At 42.7% G+C, this 19,776-nt stretch overlaps 1 protein-coding gene and 1 long non-coding RNA gene across 4 annotated transcripts in view; one reads left to right on the top strand and one right to left on the bottom strand.

Moving 5' to 3' along the window:
• The first annotated feature begins 5,892 nt into the window (after positions 1–5,892).
• On the top strand, positions 5,893–10,043 carry LOC139678387 (uncharacterized). The gene is made up of 3 exons (XR_011699019.1): positions 5,893–5,991; positions 8,796–9,049; positions 9,942–10,043. It is a non-coding gene; the product is annotated as an uncharacterized lncRNA (long non-coding RNA).
• Positions 10,044–12,368: 2,325 nt separating this feature from the next.
• DACH2 (dachshund family transcription factor 2) overlaps positions 12,369–19,776 on the bottom strand; it is a 240,484-nt gene continuing 233,076 nt past the window's right edge. For all 3 annotated transcript variants that reach the window (XM_071569173.1, XM_071569174.1, XM_071569175.1), the window contains exon 12: positions 12,369–13,246. In XM_071569173.1, the coding sequence (XP_071425274.1) occupies positions 13,209–13,246 (38 nt within the window). In that variant the 3' untranslated portion in view covers positions 12,369–13,208. The remainder of the gene's footprint in view (positions 13,247–19,776) is intronic.

The raw sequence follows: 19,776 nt of genomic DNA, 5'->3' as shown, positions 1-19,776 counted from the left end.
CTGTTTGGAGATTCACTATCCTCAAATATGCACAAAAATATGTAAGACTGATGAATACAAACAACATGAACACCAAAATGTGTGTCTAAATACGACATCAGTTTGTTTGTTGGGTCTCTACCTATTCTGTGTATTAAATATGAATTCTTCCCCTCTCACAGCAGCAGGGTTGGGTCTGTGGAGCAGCAGTGGCAGGTGATGCTTTCCTGTAGCTGCAAAATTCTCGAGCCACCCGAGGGGAACACACGACCCAAATCTGTGTAGCTCAATTTAACCTGCCTGGTTAGAAAAGCACAAATGTTCCTGTGCAGGACATTTGCAGAGTGGAGGTCTTTGTGTCGTGGGATCCTGCACAGGAAGGTAAGTGAAGTGTAGGAAATGTTTTCAATTGGTCCTTAGAATGTGTGGAATACTTTTGGAACAGAAAACAAAAATCTGGTTTTTTATGAGTTCAGAGGTTTAGCTGAGCTACTTCTGAAGAAATGTGTATTTTGGTAGTGGTTGTTGAGTAATGAAAACAGTTAATTAAGAATCTTATTTTCATTGGAACTGTAATCTTTAATTTTAACTTCCAATCTGGTCTGTACAATACCATCATTTGTAGTCCCACTGGATCAGTGATTAACAGGGTGTGCCATTCAGCACTTCACCATTTCCAAAGAACATTGGACTGAGTTACAAAGAAACCCTCTCCAGGTTAAAAGTGTTCCATTTGCACCACGTGGATCCGATTTGGAGATTTCTGGTGGTTTCCTTTGCCAATAAAAGCAGATCACATCTCTTTTTGGGCTCTGGACACACCCTACATGTCTAATTCTCAGACAGGACTACAAATCCCTGGTTATATTTGTAAAGTCTGAGCTTGCAGAACACTCAGACACTGGAGCAGCAGGACCCTGCTCTCTGCTCAGCCACTCTCTTGTGCTTTTAGGCAGTTCTCTTTTCTGCTACTTTGATTTTCCTTTAGTATTTCTCACCTCTCTGGAGTAATTTCAGAATATCAGTCCATGAAGGCCTGAGTTATTTTGGGGGCAGCTTATTTGTTACACAATTTTTTCCCCCATGTGACAATATGATGTCGGCTCTAAGTGTTGGTTTGCTTTTATACAGAATAATTAATGTGCTCCAAGTGCTCCAAATGTGCTCTGTGCAAATTCTTATAAATCTCAAAGCAGGTCCTAAACTGTGTCCTCCTTTAGCTTTTTCCTGCCCCTGGTTTGTAGGTGTGCTTGTCTCACATAGCACCTATTTCCATACATAAACATGTGTATTTTATTCCATATCCATGATCACAGAATGGATTGGGTTGGGAAAGACCTCCGAGATCATCAAGTCCAACCCTTGGTCCAACTCCAGTCCCTTTACCAGAACGTGGCACTCAGTGCCACGGCCAAGCTCAGTTTAAAACCTCCAGGGATGGGGAATCCACCCCCTCTCTGGGCAGCCCATTCCAATCCCTGAGCACTCTCTCTGCAAAGAAGTTTTTCTGCTCTCCAACTTCAATTTCCCCTGGCAGAGCTTGAGCCCATCGTGCCCCCTTGTCCTATTGCTGAGTGCCTGGGAGAAGAGACCAACCCCCACCTGGCCAGAACTTCCCTTCAGGCAGTTCCAGATAGTGATGATCTTGCTGTAAGAATTCTTACATATCAACTGGTCCACAAAAACCTAATTAGGAAGGTTCTGATGATTAAGATGACAGGAGGTGGCTGTTTCCTCTCTTTGATTGCAAAAGAAATGACCAGTTCTTGGCCAACAAATCTCCACAGCTCCTTCCCATGCTGGAGGGGGGTGTGGGTGTGGATGTGGGTGTGGGTGTGGGTGGGTGTGGGTGTGTGTGTGGATGTGGGTGTGGGTGTGTGTGTTTGGGAGTCAGCACATTCTGCAGGCACTGAGAGCACATTCTGTGAAGAGGAAACAGCAATTTGATTGTCTCAGAGCAACAATACATAACTTTGGGAAAGTTTCAGTGGCAGTCACCGATGGCTTAGCTGGCAATGCTTTCCTGAAGGCACCACAGCCTGGCCACAGGGCCTGAAGGTCTTGATTGTCCACCCTCCATGGGGACATCTGCCCACTTTCTTACATCCTCACAAGGATTTGCCTTTTCCTCTGCAATCACAGAATCACAGACTGGTTTGGGTTGGGAGGGACATTAAAGCCCATCCAGTCCCATCCCCTGCCATGGGCAGGGACATCTTCCACTAGTCCAGTTGCTCCAAACCCTGTCCAGCCTGGCCTTGGACACTGCCAGAGATGGGGCAGCCACAGCTTCTCTGGGCACCCTGTGCCAGGGCCTGCCCAACTGCCTTTAAGTGAAGTTTCAGCCCCATTCTCTAAAGGCTGGGGTGCCCCTCCCTTTCATGGGGTGCAGCCTTGATTTGGGGCTGTGCCTCTTGGGGTACAGACTCATTTCTAACCATCCTCTTCTCATTCTCCTCCCAGTCCTCCATCCAACCTCTCCATGAGCTTGTTTGGGGGTGGGGTGTCACCAGGCTCCTTTTTTGTCAGGTATTGTTATAGAAAGAAAAATTAATGTAAGGTAAAAGGTAGATGCCTTTAAAAAGGTAACAATAAATCATTCAAAGTCTGTCAGTTTGCTGCACAGGCTGCCTGAAGAATAGATTTAATGGATCTCCATACAACAGAGATTTTCCATATTGCTGAAGTTTTCTTATCTGGCAGAGCTTTGCATCATTTGGAACCAGCACTATATCGTGGGCAGAGTCTACTGATTTCTGTCAAGGAGTGCTTGGTTGTGGGGGAGTCCATGTATATCTTCTCTATAAGTGTTTCTTGATATATATTTTGAGACACAAAGCCTAAGAATACAGCACAGAATGTGACAATGCAGAATATAGAAAGAAGCTGTTGGTTACCATTTGTATTTTTAGACTCCTCATTTCAGGAGAGTGCATTCAGATCCAACTGCATTATTCCTCCTGACAGTACAAAATAGTGAGGCAGTTTCACAGATTAGATTAAGAATCATAGTTTATATTGCTGCATAAAATTGCTAAAAATTGTATAGGAATCTGTAGTGTGGATCATAAGTTAATGTAAAAACTCCAAGCTGGTTTTTTTTTTCCACTTTGTCTGTTTAAGCTACTGGGCAAGTTGTTGCATGAATAAATTTATTTTCTTCCTCTGAAACTGTATAATATTAAATGCTGTGTTGTTGGCATAAAATATAAGTTGATCAGACAGACAAAGATTATTATTCTGACAACTGTATACACAAGGGTATCGTTGTACATTGAATTTCAGTGTGTAATATGGTATAAATCTTCATGAGAGACTCAACTTTTATTGGCTGCACAGAAGGTGCTTTTCCTTATTAAATACAGGAGATGGTCCCAGGGGATTTTTTTAGAATATCTTTATCCATTTTTTTCCCAGCTACTCTCTGGGCCCTGGAAGGCTGACAGATACAGCAGGGTAGGCAATTCCCTTTGGAATGCCTCTGGAATGCTTGGCTGGAGATACAGTCCTGCTCCAGCACTGAGCACGTGGAATGTTTTGCCTCAGCAGAACCCATCAGATCCCTCCTTTCCCATCCCAGTGTGTGCTCTGCCTGGAGCCTGCAGGACACAAAATGCCCCTTAAGTCAGGGAAATCTCACCAATGAAGCACTAAAATAACTCTGGTTCTGAATTTGTGCCATTTCTTGCAGTCACTGAGTGTTCCATCCTCCCATTACACCTGCTGGGAATTTTGGGGGCATGGGGACCCCAACAGACCCCCTCACTTCTGGGGACAGACACAAGGGCACAGACTGAGGGATGCTCTTCTTGAATTTAAACTACTTGGATTATTTTCCTGGCCAGTGCAGGTTTGTCATCTCTTCTGTGCCTGGAACTCCATAAGGGTGTTGATGAAAATGCCGTGAGCCAAAGGCTGTGTCTGTGTGTTTAATCACCCCAGACAGCTTAATCTTGATTTATTTACCTGTTCCTTATGCAGATTATTCAGCACAACCTCAAAAGCTTAGAATTAAAAGTTCATTTTTCTGATGTTAAACGATACTTGATTTGCAGTCCTTAATTTGTCCTTGTGGATTAACATCATGTTTCAGTATCAAGTAAGACACCACTACAGAGTTTAAAAAAAAAAGACAATTTCCATTGTCTATTTCTAGTTTATTCTCTGGCAATAAAATCACCAAATATATTATTCCCATGGTTTTGACTCCACTTCCATGTCACACATGGTCACTGATGTCGTTGGAGAAGCCTCTGAGCAGGAGGTGGGAACAGGAGACCTCCCAAGGCCTCCTCAACCTGAATTATTCTATCAGTGGATAAAATCTATAGTAAAGAATTTCCTTAAGCACTGTCCAATTATAAACCTGTAAACCTGTTCTTAACAAGCTGCCAGAGATTTTTCTGCCAAGGCAGAACTTGTGGATTTTCTCCTGAGCATCCCTGTCCATGGGACCAGCTCTCCAGCACAGCGAGCAGGATGCTGAGCATTCCTGTGCTCCACTCAATCCCAGCAGTGCCTGTGCTTTAGTGCACCTGGGAAAACCTGGAAGGAGCTTCAGGTGTCCTTTCCCCACTCCACCTCCCACCAAAGGTACATCAGGTTGGGGTTTTTTTGTTTTCCTACCTGGTGAAACGTGCTGATGCTTCTTGTGAAATGGGTAAGTGATACAGGATAGGTACAGGTTTTATGCAAGAGGCTGAACATCTGCAGAGAAAATAAAAAAAAAATTATTTGTCTCCCTCTGGCCTTATATAGTTCAAATAGACAACTAGGCCAGGATTTTAATATCACTAAATATATGGGCCAGGATTTTAATATCACTAAATATGTGGCAAAAAGCTCTAAGAATGAAGAAAAGGAGGCTCAAAAGAAAAGGAATCCCTGTGGTGCTTCTAATGCCCAACAGCAGTTTATCCCCGTGTTTGAGCTTTTAAGAAATAAGCAGCAAATTGTCAAACTTCAGGTTTAGTGTCCTCTTGGATGTGAAACAAGTTTCAGGAGTGAAAAGAGTATTTTTCAAAAATCCCCTCAACCTTCAAACAGTAAGAAGAGGCACCAAAGTGTTTGTGTATCCAGGAAAACAACTCCAGAAAGAAGTCTTTCCAAAATTACTCCTAACTCTGTGCAGTTCAGGGAGATATATGCATATGGCCATGAATTGTTTAACTCTAGAAATATCTTTTATTCCTGTAGAGCAGATGCACAAAGGGAATGGGAATGTTTTATAACTCAGGCTTTTAAATAATAAATAAGTGCTGACATTCTCAGTCGAGACGTCTTGATTTTTGCGTACTGTGTAATACTGAAGTATACAAATATTTCTTTAGAGAGAATTATTTCTCCCTTTTTAAAAAGAATAAAAAACCTCGAGAATATGATAAAACATCACAGTTGGCTTCTAAATGCTTTGCATCTTAATATGGTTGAAGTTAAGGCACTAAGTAATTTCTGAGTTTTTCCCTTGAGCTGCGTAGTTCTTTTCATCTGTAATTATTCTCTGAGTGCATTAGATAATGCTGTGGTTCCCACAGCTGTATACACATCTATAAATCATTAATGAGGCAGTTAACTGAAACAAAACTATAAAAGATTTGCATTACCCGGCAGAACCCAGCCTTAATTGACTTCCAGTTATTTACAATTAATTTTTCCATTTGGAATAATGATTGCAAGCAACTGAGGGTTTTTTATTAGTGAGGAATGAGATGCTGACTATTCATCAAAAGTTTTTACAGAGGGCCCCTGTCAGTGGACAGTAATGAGCTGGAGGTAATCTGATTTTTCCACACACACACCTCCCCCTTCCCCCACGCTGGCAGAGGATGGGGTGGGAGGGGGCATTGCAGTAAAATGCAGACAGGAGCCAGCACAAACCTTTCCCCCCCCCTTTTATCACATACCTAAGTTTAACCACAATTAATTTCCTTTCCTTACAGCATCCAGCTGAAAGGCAACATGCTGACTAGAGCTGGCTACACTTCTACATAGAATAAACTGCATGAATGAGGGGTGAGTAAATATTTATTTCTATCTTACAAGACCGTAAGAGAGACACCGGGGAATAAACAATGCAAAGGCTGTCGAGTAAATATTATTCCATTATGCTCTTTAAAAATTACTTTTATAGAGATGCAGAGCACAGAGTAAATCCTCATTAAGTTGTCATTGTTTGAGGAAGCCCCAGGACTGGGGCTGTGCATCAGAACCCTGGACAAGCACAAGGAAAAGATCTGCTCTCCCTGCCATGTAAGCATAACTCTCACTGACATTAATGGGCTGGGGATGTGCTCAGCAGGAAGGGATGTCACGTTCAAATTCCTAATAAAACTTAGGTCCAATATCACCCAGGCCCGTTTGCAGCAGCTGATGTTGTCTTCATCACCCTGCAGGCTCCCAGTCCCAAACTGCCTGGGCACTCAGACCTCTTCAGTGGGGATTCCTGGTGCTGAACCACAGCAAGAAAATAAGTAAAATCTTGGGTATTGGGATGCACTGTATTGGAATTGGTACCCTTGGAAACCAATCCTTCTGTGAGACTGAGCAAATGATGCTTTAGTGGCTTCCTCTTGTTACCTTACTGAGTACAAGCTACAAACAATAAATATTTGGGTTGGTTTCTCTTTTCCCCCTCAAACACAACTGCCATGCTGAGGAAGTAAAAGGACCTGCTTTATTTTCTTGTTTAAAATAACTAATTTTGTTGTGCTTTGAGTTACATTTAGGACTGTCTCTTCTTGATGAAAAATGGCTGCTCCAAGCCAGGTGTTCTGGGTTGAGCTAAGTAAGCCTAAATTTAGCTCAACCCAAGACACCAGAGACTGCAGGTGAAACACAGGGAGGGCAGTTACAATGAGCACGGGGAGCTGTGATGTCTGTGGATGTGGTGCAGACCAAGAGACAGACACTGGGAAAAATGGGAGAGTTGAATCCTGAGTGATGGCAAAGCTCTGCCTTACCAAGTGAGAGGCCACTCCAATTGCTCCAGGAAATGTGGCCCCTGACAATCCAACACTGGTAACCTGGAAAATCGTGCTGGAGTCATTTTTGCCAGGTTCTGTTCCACCGGGCTGTGTTGCAGGGTGTGATGTGCAGTGGGTGATGTGCAGTGGGTGATGTACAGTGGGTGATGTGCAGTGTGTAATGTACAGTGTGATGTGCAGTGGGTGATGTGCAGTGGGTGATGTACAGTGTGATGATATACAGAGATGTACAGTGTGTGATGTGCAGTGGGTGATGTGCAGTGTGTGATGTACAGTGTGATGATATACAGAGATGTACAGTGTGTGATGTACAGTGTGTGCTGTGCAGTGGGTGATGTGCAGTGTGTGATGTACAGTGTGATGATATACAGAGATGTACAGTGTGTGATGTACAGTGTGTGCTGTACAGTGGGTGATGTGCAGTGTGTGATGTACAGTGTGATGATATACAGAGATGTACAGTGGGTGATGTACAGTGTGTGCTGTACAGTGTGTGCTGTACAGTGGGTGATGTGCAGTGGGTGATGTATAGTGTGATGATATACAGAGATGTACAGTGGGTGATGTACAGTGTGTAATGTACAGTGTGCAATGTACAGTAACATGCCAGGACTAGCCACAGTCATTCAGTCTGTCGGTAATTCCCAGCCTGGCAAATTGGTCCTCCCTCTTCCCCAGCCCCTGAACTTCACAGATACTTAACTCCTTCATGCCACTCTGGCTGCTGCATCACTTCAGCCGCTTCCATGTGTGAAATAGGAGAGGCTTTTCCTTTGGAGACTGGGCTGGTACCAGATGAGCAAACAATATTATTATTTTCATTAAAAGATCACATCCTGTCAACACACAACACTGGCAATTGCATTTCAAATAATTGTGTGCTTGACAAATTGTACAGCACAATTTAGGCTGTGTTTTTACTGTGTCCAGGCTCCTTCTTACTGAGCTTGATTTCCTGGGGTGGAAAAGGCTCTTTTTGTAAAGTCAGAGCTCCAGTAACTTTTTATGCACAGAAGGGATATTGCTGACATATTTGTTTCCAGTGGGTGCAACTATTTTAATAATTCTAAAACCCAAAATCCACCTTATTCCAGAAAGTATTGAACTGCATCAACCTCTGCTTTCTTCTAGGAATTCTGACCAGTGTCTTCCTGTCTGCCTTCAAATTGACACACCTTGGCTCAGGAGTTTCTTGAGGGTTTGAAGAAGCCAAAACCAATTTCATTGAGAACAGAACCTTGATTTGATGAAAATTTCTGTTTATTTGAGAAACCAAAATATACAGTTAACTTACCAGCTCTGTTACAAAGCAGGAGCTTTAGTCCTGCAGGTTTCTCAGCAGAGTTCTCCCTTCCCTGTGGCTCCCTGGGTTTGGTTTGGTGTCAGACCCAGCACCTCTGAGTCTGGCTATGAATTAAACACAATTGCTTTTCTCTTTCTCCTTTATTCTTTTTCTTTCCCCTCCAAGTTAGTATGAGCTGAACATAAAAAGAATTACAATTGGGGTGTGAGGAATTAGTTTTTTCCTTTGGAATGGAATCTCAGTATTAAACTACCAGGAAAAGGCCATGAGAGGAATCAGTGGTTTTTTCCACTGCTTTGCACAGTGTAGAGTCATTTCAACATTGTAATGTAGGTGTCAAATGTTAATAAATCAGCTGTCAAATGCTATCAAACACTTACTTTGCACAGGTGTAAATGATCTGACACCAAAGATCTCTGTGTACCATTGCTGCCTTCAGCAGTTTTCCAGAACTATGGAGAAAAAGTCCAGTAAGAAGTTTATTCCTTATTATTTACCAGCTTTTTTTTTGTCTGTTTTCTTACTTTCAGGGATGTGATTCCCCCTCACCCCACCCCTGCTGACAACAAGGAAAAGAAGGCAACAATTTGTATGGAATTGCTTTGGACTGATCTACAAAGAACAATATTATGTTTCACAATTATGTTCCAAATGATAAAGAGTTTTTCCTGCCAAAAGCTCTCTGTAAGTGCCCCAGCATCATCAACTGATGGCAGCACAGCTCTGGGAATAAACAGCCTTTCAGCTAATAATGGCAGCAATCGTCAGGGGAAACAGCAAACAGGTATTTCTTCCTGATACAGAATGAAACATATGATTAAAGTTAAATGCCAAATCCTACTGGCACCGTAGCAAATTAAGGCTTATTTTTCATTCCTGTTTATTCTTTCCTCTCTTTTTAGCTAATTCATCTTGTTTCATTTAATGCCAATGGTTTTTCCTTTCTATTTGGCCACTTTGGTGGGAAGGGGGGCACAACTCATTTTGGGCATGGGGCTTTGGGTAATAAGATTAAAGTTTCAGGCAAAGCCCAGATCCTAAAACGAGCCCTCCATGCTCCATTCAGCCTCCAAAGGCAGGGGGCAAAGCACTGGGACTCCAAACACCTCTTTAGCACAGCCCTGGCACAGTCCCAAAGGCATCTGTGCCCCTGTGCCAGGGTTACATCCACACGCTGTGACACTCAGCTGCTAATGCAGCATTTAATCAGGCACTTCTACAGCAAAAATACTCTTAATTACCTCAATATAAGGTGTATTGCATTGCAATGTTTATTATGGAGCTGTGATGCAAATGTTATGATGAAACTGTGTCTTCATATAAGAATTGAAAATGACTTTCTCTCCATTGTCTTATTTTAAACTTCCTTGTGAAAAATAAGTATGTCTGGCTCAGTATGGGCTGACTGAACACACAATGATTAATTAGAGCTGGACCAATTTTGTATAGTTCAATAGGAATGTGTCACTTCTCTGGCTGGTTCATCTCCATCTTCCTTCTGACCAGCCCAAATTTATTCCAGAATAGTGGGCACTTGCTCTGTTACCAGGAGCTGCAGGCACATATATGTGTGTGTGTATATATATATATAAATATAAATATAGAGATATATATAAATCTCTATCTATCTATATATATCTCTATCTGTTCTAACCCATGTAAAATTAATTTTACAGACAATGGCCTTAAAGAAGATGCTGTCCCAGCTGTGCTGACACAGAGCTGGGGTTGCTCTTACAAGTGAGATCTGCAGCTCATGGGGCAGAAACACCAGCCAAGGTGGGGAGCTCAGTCAGCCCTTGGAGCTTCGAGTTCTGAAAGGTGAGAAATGACATCTCAGACAGCAAAACTCTCTTTTTCCCCCCAACTAACCCCTCTCAGAGACAGCTAAAGAATTCTAGAAGGTGAAAGGGATCTGCTGCTCAGTGAATACACATTTCAGAGCATTTTCAAACATGCAAGACCAAATGCATTTTAAAATAGTGTAATTTTTATAAAGAATCCAATTTTTCAAGGATCAGTTATCATAAGAACATCTCAACATATGGTGCTGTACCTGCTTTATAATTTTGGATTATGTCAACAGAACCATATAATGAAGATATAGTAAAACCTTATTGTAGTTTTAACTGGAGCTCAGAATAATGGGATATTTTATTTTAAAAAATGAGCTCCAAAAAGCATTTTTTTCCCCTGCCTTAGATTCCCACACCCAAACATTCCTGCAAAGGATGTTCTGTTCCAACAGAAGATCTGAACAGGTTCAGGTCTCATGGCAAGGATGGGCACATTCTGCAGCCTTTGTGCTGTGCTGGCACTAAACTGGCTCGTTTCAATTGATTTCTTTGATGTACAAATATAAAGCAGTAGCAAATCATTATCCATCTATAAATACATCATTATAAAAATACTTTTTTTTCTCCCCTTCCATCCCAGCTTCAAATCATCAAAGATGCCCTTATTTGCAGAGAGAACTAAAGTCAATGTGTTTATTAACAGTGATTTTACAAGTGCCTGAACACTTGGAGGATGTGTTAGAAATTCTGATAGCACATGACCTGGCTTAAATAAACCCTCTGTAAATTCCTTTCCATCTGTCCCTCCCCACCCCATCCCAGCCATCCCAGCAGGGCAGGTGGGTGCTGTGGGACATCTCCAACAGTTCAGCTTGGCCCACATTTTGCCATGGGACCAAAAATAGGCTATAAATACGTTTATGAATGGGGCACTTCCTTGCAGGTGGCAATTCCTGGAGCAGCTCAGGCTGGGATGTATTTCCAAAGGAGTGTCCTTGCTGGGCACTATTTCAGGTTTCACATGGACACGGGGCACTATTGGTCCTGCTGGGGCAGCAGTTGGCATCACACAGGATTCCCAAGAGTGCTGCAATACCCTGCCCACTGCCCTGCCTGTCCAGCCAACACCCCCTGCTGGCACTGGGCCGTTCCAAAGGCCATTCCCACACAAGGAAATGCTTTGTAGGGATCTGGAACAGAGGGGCTGTGGGTGCTACCCCCCAGCCTTGGCAGTGCCCCCCACACACTGCAGAGCATGAGCTGTGTCCCTCTGCTCCACACCCCAAAGCCAAGCCCTCCCAGAGGTGCTGTCCCTGCCTGGGTACCAGCTCTGCAGCAGCTGGGGCTGTTCAGCTCATGGCTCAGGTGAGGAGGAGTGTGGTGGTGAAGGCTGGAGTGCCTCCTGCCCTGCCCCACCCTGGAAGGGCTCCAACCTGTGCCTCCCACCCCAAGTGCTGCTCAGAGTGTGCTCCTCAGGCTGAGCTCACACTGAAAACCTGAGTGCCTCGGTTTTATTTCAGTCACCTGTGAGCTTTTATTAAGTCAGGAGGACTCACAATTCCTAATCCTCCCGTTTCTTTGTATCAATTTTTGATTGTCAGATCAATGGCAGAGTGATTAAAGCAATTATTAGAACTTGCTTGAAAATTAATATGGAAAAAACCCAATTTTGTACATTGAAAGAATATTCTGCTAAGTCCTTTTATCACCTCTAAAACAGAGGCCAATATGTTTCCTTGAACTGATGCTGGCTAAGCTAAAGGATTTCTTTTAGGAACAAGAAATCAGGTGATTCTCATCTGTCATGTTACAGAGCATAGTCTGATTGCAAAAGTCTGCTATGAGAAAAAAATGTAGTGCTAAAATAAATTGTGAACATTTTACATATAGATGTAGACAGGAATAAACATAATCATAGGAAATATATTCCTCCAGAATCTATTTAAAGGTATTTTTTGGTTTTAAGTGACAGTGATTTAATTCAGGGCATGTGTGTGCAAACATGTGTATATAAACAGGAGTGTGTCAGTAAATAAGCAACGTGCCTTTGACCCAGGAATGGAAGTCAAGAGGGAACAGGTGATCACTTAATTCCACCTTTCAGTCCCATGTTTTGAGAAGGGAATGTTTCAGTTGCAGAGTTCAGAACTGGGAACATACAATAATTAGGAAAATGTTTAATACCAACCCACCCTCTTTATTAAGTCATTTCTTCAAGTATTTTTAATAGTGCAAAATACTGGTTTGCATTAGTACAGTTACTATGGGAATTCACAGTCCAAAAAAAAATCTTAAAAATTTCCAAAGTCAAACAAAAAACTTTTTAATACTGTATTTTTAGCAAGAACATTTTTAACAAAGAATGTGTACTTTAACTTAATATGGTACAACAGAGAAACCATACTTAAAAGTTTCCATTATCTAACACTCTACTGCATATTCATTTTTCCATCTTGAAAGACCAAAAGCCAAGCTGAACTGAGCATTAAAAAAAAAAAGCATCAATTATAATCCTCATATTACGTCAGCTATTAGGGTTTAGCTCACACTTCTGAATTGGTCATCTAATGAAAGGACAATTTTTACATCGTTCTTTTAAAAAATGTACACACATTTCTTTTTAAAACGTAATATATATCGAGTATCTGCTTCAGTAAACAAAGCTTAATTTATAAACACATTCGAAACAGCTCCATGTTGAACAGTTTCAGTGATAATAAACTGGACTTGTCTGATGTACAGCCAGTGCAGACCGTTGTGGCTTCCAATCATTGTGCCTTTGCTCTCCAGTAACAGCCACCTCCTAAGGAAAACAAAAGTTCTTTTGGGGATGGGGTGGGCAGGGGAACAATTCCTGTATGTGCTTAAAAATCCTAAACCTCCTCTCTATCTCCTGGGCCCTACCAGTGATCTGCTGTGACAGGCTGGGTTTGGTATGGTAAGCTTTAAAAAGTCTCAGGATGTCTTCCCACGGCAGTTTCCATCACAGCCACAGGAACTGCTTGAAATTGTCCTTCAAGTTTCATGCTACAAATCCTGTTGCTCACACAGTACTGAAGGCATCAGAGGTCGGAAGGGACGTTTCTCAGGGACTATGGAGTCTTCAAATAGTGGTCATTAGACATGGTTCAACAAGAGGTGGTTCCTTCAGTACATGATGGTTGGTTTGATGTATGTTCTGTTTTCTGGGGGGAAAAGAAAAATGACACAGGTAAACATTTTGTAATTAACTGACATTTAGGTGGTTTGCTCACTTGTTTGTGGGCCTTTTTCTTCTACAAGTGACATAAACTAAACTCTCCATCACGTGAGCATGTTTAGCCAGGAAAAGGAGGCAGTGGGTGACAAACCCTCGAGAAAGGGATGTCTGGCAGAGCAAGGGGCTGTGCCAGGGCACTCAGGGTGGGCACTGAGCTGGGACCAGGACCCACAGTCCTGTTTTTCACACAGCTTTCCAGGCAGCAGCTTCTTAGTGCAGCCTCTGAATACCTTGATTTGGAATTTCTCCCTTTATGGCACTTGCTTTTAACTCCTTTTCCTCCCTTTTTGCAGGAGGCAGCCCGTGCTGGCTTCCCTTCCTCCCCAGGACACACCAAGTGACATGGCAGCAGCTTCACAACAGACCCTCAGCACAGGCACAAAACCTGTCAGGGAACTCACTGGGTGTTAAACCAGAACTGCAGTGCTTTAAAGAAATGGAAATCAAGATCTGTTCTTAGAAAACTGTTCTTTCATTCACAAACCACCACATTTCATTTAAAGTTCTATTTCTTTATTTAGAGAATGAAGTTGAAAACCACTTATTTCCTACATAAAAATATTCCTAGTTATAGTACCTATCAACTGTGATTTTTCACATTAAGCAACTTTAAGCCCAGAGAAAAAATAAATATTGAAATGCCCACAGAAAGTGCAGCTAACAAGAATCTATATCCCTGTTCATTATACAATGAATCATGAATCCACCCAGCTAAATCTGCAAGTACTGATCTGGAAGATGAGAGCAAAATGGTAATAGGGAGAAGCATTTGGTATAATGTTGACATCTCTCCCATTACTGTTTTACATATGCCAATACTGAACACTCCTAAGCAACGAGCAAGTATTGACCTGCTAACTGACACTGATCCTTGGAGCAATCTCCAAGTTTGCCACATTTCAATTTCAAAATGCATTTCAGCTATAATATGAGTGATTTATCATTTAGCAGGAGCTGTCAAAGTAACCTCCCAGATAAAACAAAAACATCTGGAACCATAAACAGAGGAGAGCAGTAGCTGAATTTTAATCCAAATCCGACATGTTCACTTCATTAGCAACAGGAAACAGCTAATTAGTAATTGAGTGTTTCATGGTTTTAAGGAGGCTCAGACTCTCCAAACCAAGATGATTTAATATGTATTTTGGACGTAAGCACAAATAAAGATCGGAAGAGCCAGGGACACAACTCTGGAGGAACGTTTGGGAGTGTGGGAACCTCAAAAGGAGGGACTCAGACTTATCCCCAAGCCTTTGGCTGATGAAAATTATTGTCTTAAAGAGGGGGAAATACTGAAACCTGGGGAAGGGTGAACAGAAATGCAAGTACTGAATACTGTGAATACTTTTTCTCCTTAGGATCATTAGGAAGCTGCACTTGACACCCTTCCAGCCAGTTCTTGGTGTTTTTATTTATTGTATTTTAAAAAATATTTTTTCCAGTTAAGGTAATAGGTAGAAACTGAGGGTGATGGACTGACTAAACTTTAGAACAGGTTTCCATATTTCCTTCCAATTCCCTTTATTCTCCAGGAAAGTTCAGTGGAAGTATCTGGAATACCTGTAAGAGAGATAAGTAAATGCCAAAGCCCGAGCAGCCACCCGGGGGATGTCATTGATCAGGGAACAGAAAGTGCATAGTTAAATATTTCCTTTTTTACAACACTCTCAATTATTCTCCAGGAATGAAGCCCCTTTTCTGTTGCTGTGCAATAAACTGAACTGCAGGGCATTAGCCACGTCACCCAGCAGCCACCTCCGAGGAATTACCGTGCTGGGAGCAGCTGTGCCCCCACTTACACAGGAAAGACAATGGGATGTTGTCAAATTAATCTTTTCTGGGGAATATTCACATCTCCTCAGTGCAGCTGACTGCAAGCTACAGACCATTTTGTAGCATTTTACTGTATTATAGAGCGGAGATTTGAATAAATCTGTGTGCAATAAATGTATTCTTTTATAAGGTTTATCCCTTAATCAAATATTCATTTATGTGGGCTTCATTCTATTAAAAACCAAAATTATACAAAGGTGAGCAAAAGCGTAGATTTACAGTAGTTTAAAGCCTAATCTCATTCTCCAGGGGTAATACTGACAATATAAGAACTGTATAAATGATATTCCCTAACACTAAATATGCTTATGAGCCCCCTGTGCATGTTATGCTGCTTTACAGCCTACACAGCAATGCATGACTGGCTTAATAAGCAAGACATTTAGAAGGGATTCTTTTCCCCCTCACAACGTGTAAGACAAGTAAAGATCTCAGAGTTCCTTGGTGAGCCAGAGGCTGTGTTGGTAATAACTGGAATTTTCCTTCAGGATGGAGTTCTCTTCCCTGAGTTGTTAGCCCAGGGTACACTCAGCTCTGCACCCCTTTTAGGCACAATATCATCAGTCCAGGTTTTAATGTGTGTATAAAGGACAAATCCAAAGGCAATAATTACCATCTGCATACTTACCCACCTTTATTTTGTTTTCTATTTTCTGCCTATTCAATACCTCCTAATTTTCTGAGTCCTTTTCCAAAGGCTCTGTTTGTAAGATCTGTTTTAAGTCCATAAAAAGCCTTTAAAACCAAAATTGTGTGCCCTGGCAATGCTGGTGTTCAAACCCAGTCCAGGGAGGGGACCAATGCAAGTTTGGAATCTGCTTCATAATGAGAAAACCAGGATAAATTTGTTGTATCAGTAACTATAATTTATATATGCAGTCCAGCCCCTCAGGTTGCAGGATATGGGGAACAGAGATGAAATCACAAACTGGAAATCCCACTTTGCCAACTGAGCTGGAGGAGGAGCTGGAAAAGCAGCTGGAATGCAGGGCAGGAGGAGCTGGGACCTGGCTGTCCCTGCAGACACAGGAGGGCAGAAGGCAGCCCTGTGCCACTCTCTGCACCCTCAGAGCCTTGGCACAACTCCTGCTGGAGCCAAGAGTCTGACAGGACATCACAAGGCTTGGACAGGACAGGAGCTGAGCTCTGCACCTTCCCAGGCTGTGCCAACAGCACCTCAGTGAGATCAGAGCCCAGCCCAGCCCTGGATGCAGCAACACATGGGAAACAACAATAAATTAACTTGCAGAGCTGAGGGTAATTAGTTTGAACCAGTCTCTCATTTTGCCAAAAGAAAAAATAAAAATGAGAGAACAGTTTGGTCCTACTGTGGCTCACAGCCTTCAGAAAGCTCTCCCTCCCCAAGCTCCTGGCAGACAGGAGTGCTGGTGCCTGGAAGGAGCTGCCCCAGGCCCTGCTGGTGGGCAGGGACCTCAGGAGTTACAGAAACACAGCTAAGGATCACTACCGTGATTAAAAAATAGACCTGGCTTGCAGGCAGCCCTTATGGATTTGGGCTGGTCACTCAGCTGAATGACAACAGGGAAATGGCTTTTTTACTTGCCCCTGAGTTGTCCAGCAAAACTTCTCCCTTCCTTTTATCTGCAAGTGTTGTCCAAACTGAGCATCAAAAATTAACACATTGAGCAGGGCATGGCTTTCTCTACATGGAAGAACACAAACAATAAATGCTGTTTCTATGAGAGCAGCACTAACCAAGGCTGGGTGGTTTTCTTTGAGTCCCTCACACTTCCATGTGGCCTCTGTGCCCACCTGCAGATGGGCACCCTCTGATGTCCAGCACTGCCTGGACATCTCCCTACGGGCAGGACCTGCTGCCTGACCCCCAGTGCTGGTCACTCACAGAGCTGCTGCTCTAGAATTTCTCCCCTACTCATTCTGTGCTCAGGACCACCCTGTCAAACATTTCCACATCCATGTTAATAGAGCTCAAAAAACTTGGACTAAACCCAGGATTTCCAGTGAGCAACAACAGGCAAGGAGAAGTGTGTGCACACTGAGCACAGCCCAGGTAGAGGCTGCATTGCCACAGTCAGTTTGAGCAGGCAGGAGATCACAGAATCACAGAATGGACTGGGTTGAAAAGACCTTCAAGATCATCAAGTCCACCCCTTGGTCCAACTCCAGTCCCTTTACCAGATCATGGCACTCAGTGCCACGGCCAAGCTCAGCTGAAAACTCTCCAGGGCTGGGGAATCCACCCCCTCTCTGGGCAGCCCATTCCAATGCCTGAGCACTCTCTCTGCAAAGGATTTTTTTCTGCTCTCCAACTTCAATTTCCCCTGGCAGAGCTTGAGCCCATCGTGCCCCCTTGTCCTGTTGTGAGTGCCTGGGAGCAGAGACCAACCCCCACCTGGCCAGAACTTCCCTTCAGGTAGATAACACAGTGGTTCCCACCTGGAAAACACTCAAGCCTAAAGACACTGAATTATTGAATAAATGTTTTAGCCACACAGACAGGTCAGACCTTCCCACTCAACAGTCTCTTGAGGAAACCTTTGCCCACCTTCCATTTCAGCAAATCACAAAATCTCAGCTCCCATGTGTGTAGGGGCTTACCCAGAGGAACACTGTGTGCCAAAAGCAGAATCAGCACAGGGACTAAAAGGAGTCAGGCATGGCAGGCACCTCCTGGCTCACCACTGAGCAGGGCTCTGTTCCTGGGGAGCAGCTCAGCCTCATGTGGCCAGTGTGGGTGTGGGTAGGGCAGGCTGGAGGTTGCACAAGAGTTTTCTAGAAATACTGCACTACTAAGAGTTTAATAATTCAGAGCATCCAGAGCAGGACATGCACTAGGAGACAGAGCCTGCCTTGGGCAGCAGGAAGAACAAAAGGCCTAAGACTCAAATGAAGAAGGCTGGATTTGAAAACTGACTTCTCAGGTCAAAATATTAAAACAATATGGCCCAGTTTTCTATAAAACCCAAAAGAAGTTCTGAACATCCAGCAGCCCTTCATCCTTGGCAACCAGATAAAAATAAAAGTTGCTCAGATTTTAGTAACCATTTTTGTTCCAGATCTCTGCCAGATTATCTCACACACAAAAGCAGCAGCAGCAGCCCCAGGTCACCTCCTGTTGCAGGTACAGTGACCCACGTTTTCAGCTCAGGAAAGCCTGTCTGCCTCTGCCTCCTTGAAATTCAGAGTATTTTAATTTTTTGTAAACTGTTATCATCAAGTATTACAGTAGCATCTACTTTTTAAGATTTTAAGCTAACATTGCCCTGCTGATTGTTCCAACATCCCCTAACAATGAAATATCGGAATACAAAAGTTAACTAAGGTATAAACATGCAAAAGGAGAAGTCTCCCTGCGATCATAAAATGATGTTATTTTCTGTTCAGCAGTTCATGTTACTGCTGTTCATGCTAATTAATTAAAGGAGCTGTTGCTGTAATGTGCAAACAGGGAATCTGAGAAACTGAGAGGGCTTTTAGGTCTCGGAGTGAAGTTAAGTCAATCTGGGCGCGGGCAATCAAATGTAATGAAATCACTTGTCAGTGCTAAGCTTGCAAAAACTGTGAAGTTTGACTAGGGAGTAAAAGGATTATAATTAGATTTCCAATAGGATAATAACTAAATGGCAGAAAGCAGTAAAGAGAAAATATTACTTTGTTAGCTAATGGTGCTGCTGTTCGGTTTTAGTTTTTATCAGCACACTTGTAGTTGTGCTAATTTAATTTGCTTTTATCAGCAAAAATGCACTACTCGAATGGTACTTGAATGTCATTTGCAAAAATCATTGATCTGAAGGTGCACTTAATGACACCCAGTATGTTTATTTTATGTGAGAGGGAGATTGGTTGATAAAATGGTTGATGCATTATCGTGCTGGCCCACGAGTGAGCGATGGAAGGGGAGCAGGAGGGTGTCTGTGTGCTCATCACTCTGCAGGAGTTTCATGACCACTGCAACTATTTTCTGTCAGCTAAAAACCTCCCAGATCGAGCTCTGAACTGGAAGATCTATTATATAGAGGATGGAGGTATTAGACTGTAAAGTATAAAAAAGTTTTCAGTCTTGTCGGTGCGAAATTTCCGTTCAATTAATATACAAAGCAGAGAGAAAATGAGTCAACTAAATGGAAAAGATTTATAATGCAGATCAGAAACCCAGTACATGAACAGCTTGTGTTAATAAAATCATTTTAAGAAATGAGCATAAAATATGATATGACTTAATCACTGTGAAAGGTGGCTGTGCAGTAGTTCTGTAATTTTGCTTTAAAGAGTCTTAAGGAGATACTGGCAGTGGAACTAATTGAATTTCAAAGGAAAGGCACCGTGTGAATGACAGATTTCTGTCCAGCAGAGCTATTGACAACAGAAAAAGAAAGGTCTGCATTGATGCTAAAGCTTTTTTCTGTGCAATAGAGAGAGATTTGGGAAGCCTGGAAGTAGCTTTGTATTATTAAGGATGTGTGTTTTGACCCTTCCTCCTCCCAGGGCCCAAAAACAAAGGTGACAATGACGGGGGCATCGAGGAGTGTGCTCGAATTGTCAGAGCTGGCAGTGCAAGAGTGGCTGTCAGAACACAACTGGCAATCAAAGGCAAGGAGAAGAAAAAGTTATCCCAGTATCAGCATAAATAAAAATGAAAGG

This window comes from Pithys albifrons, chromosome 14 (genome assembly GCF_047495875.1).
Source record: "Pithys albifrons albifrons isolate INPA30051 chromosome 14, PitAlb_v1, whole genome shotgun sequence".
NCBI lineage: Eukaryota > Metazoa > Chordata > Aves > Passeriformes > Thamnophilidae > Pithys > Pithys albifrons.
The sequence above is the reverse complement of the archived record's forward strand: the minus strand, read 5'-3'. Positions and strand labels throughout refer to the sequence as shown.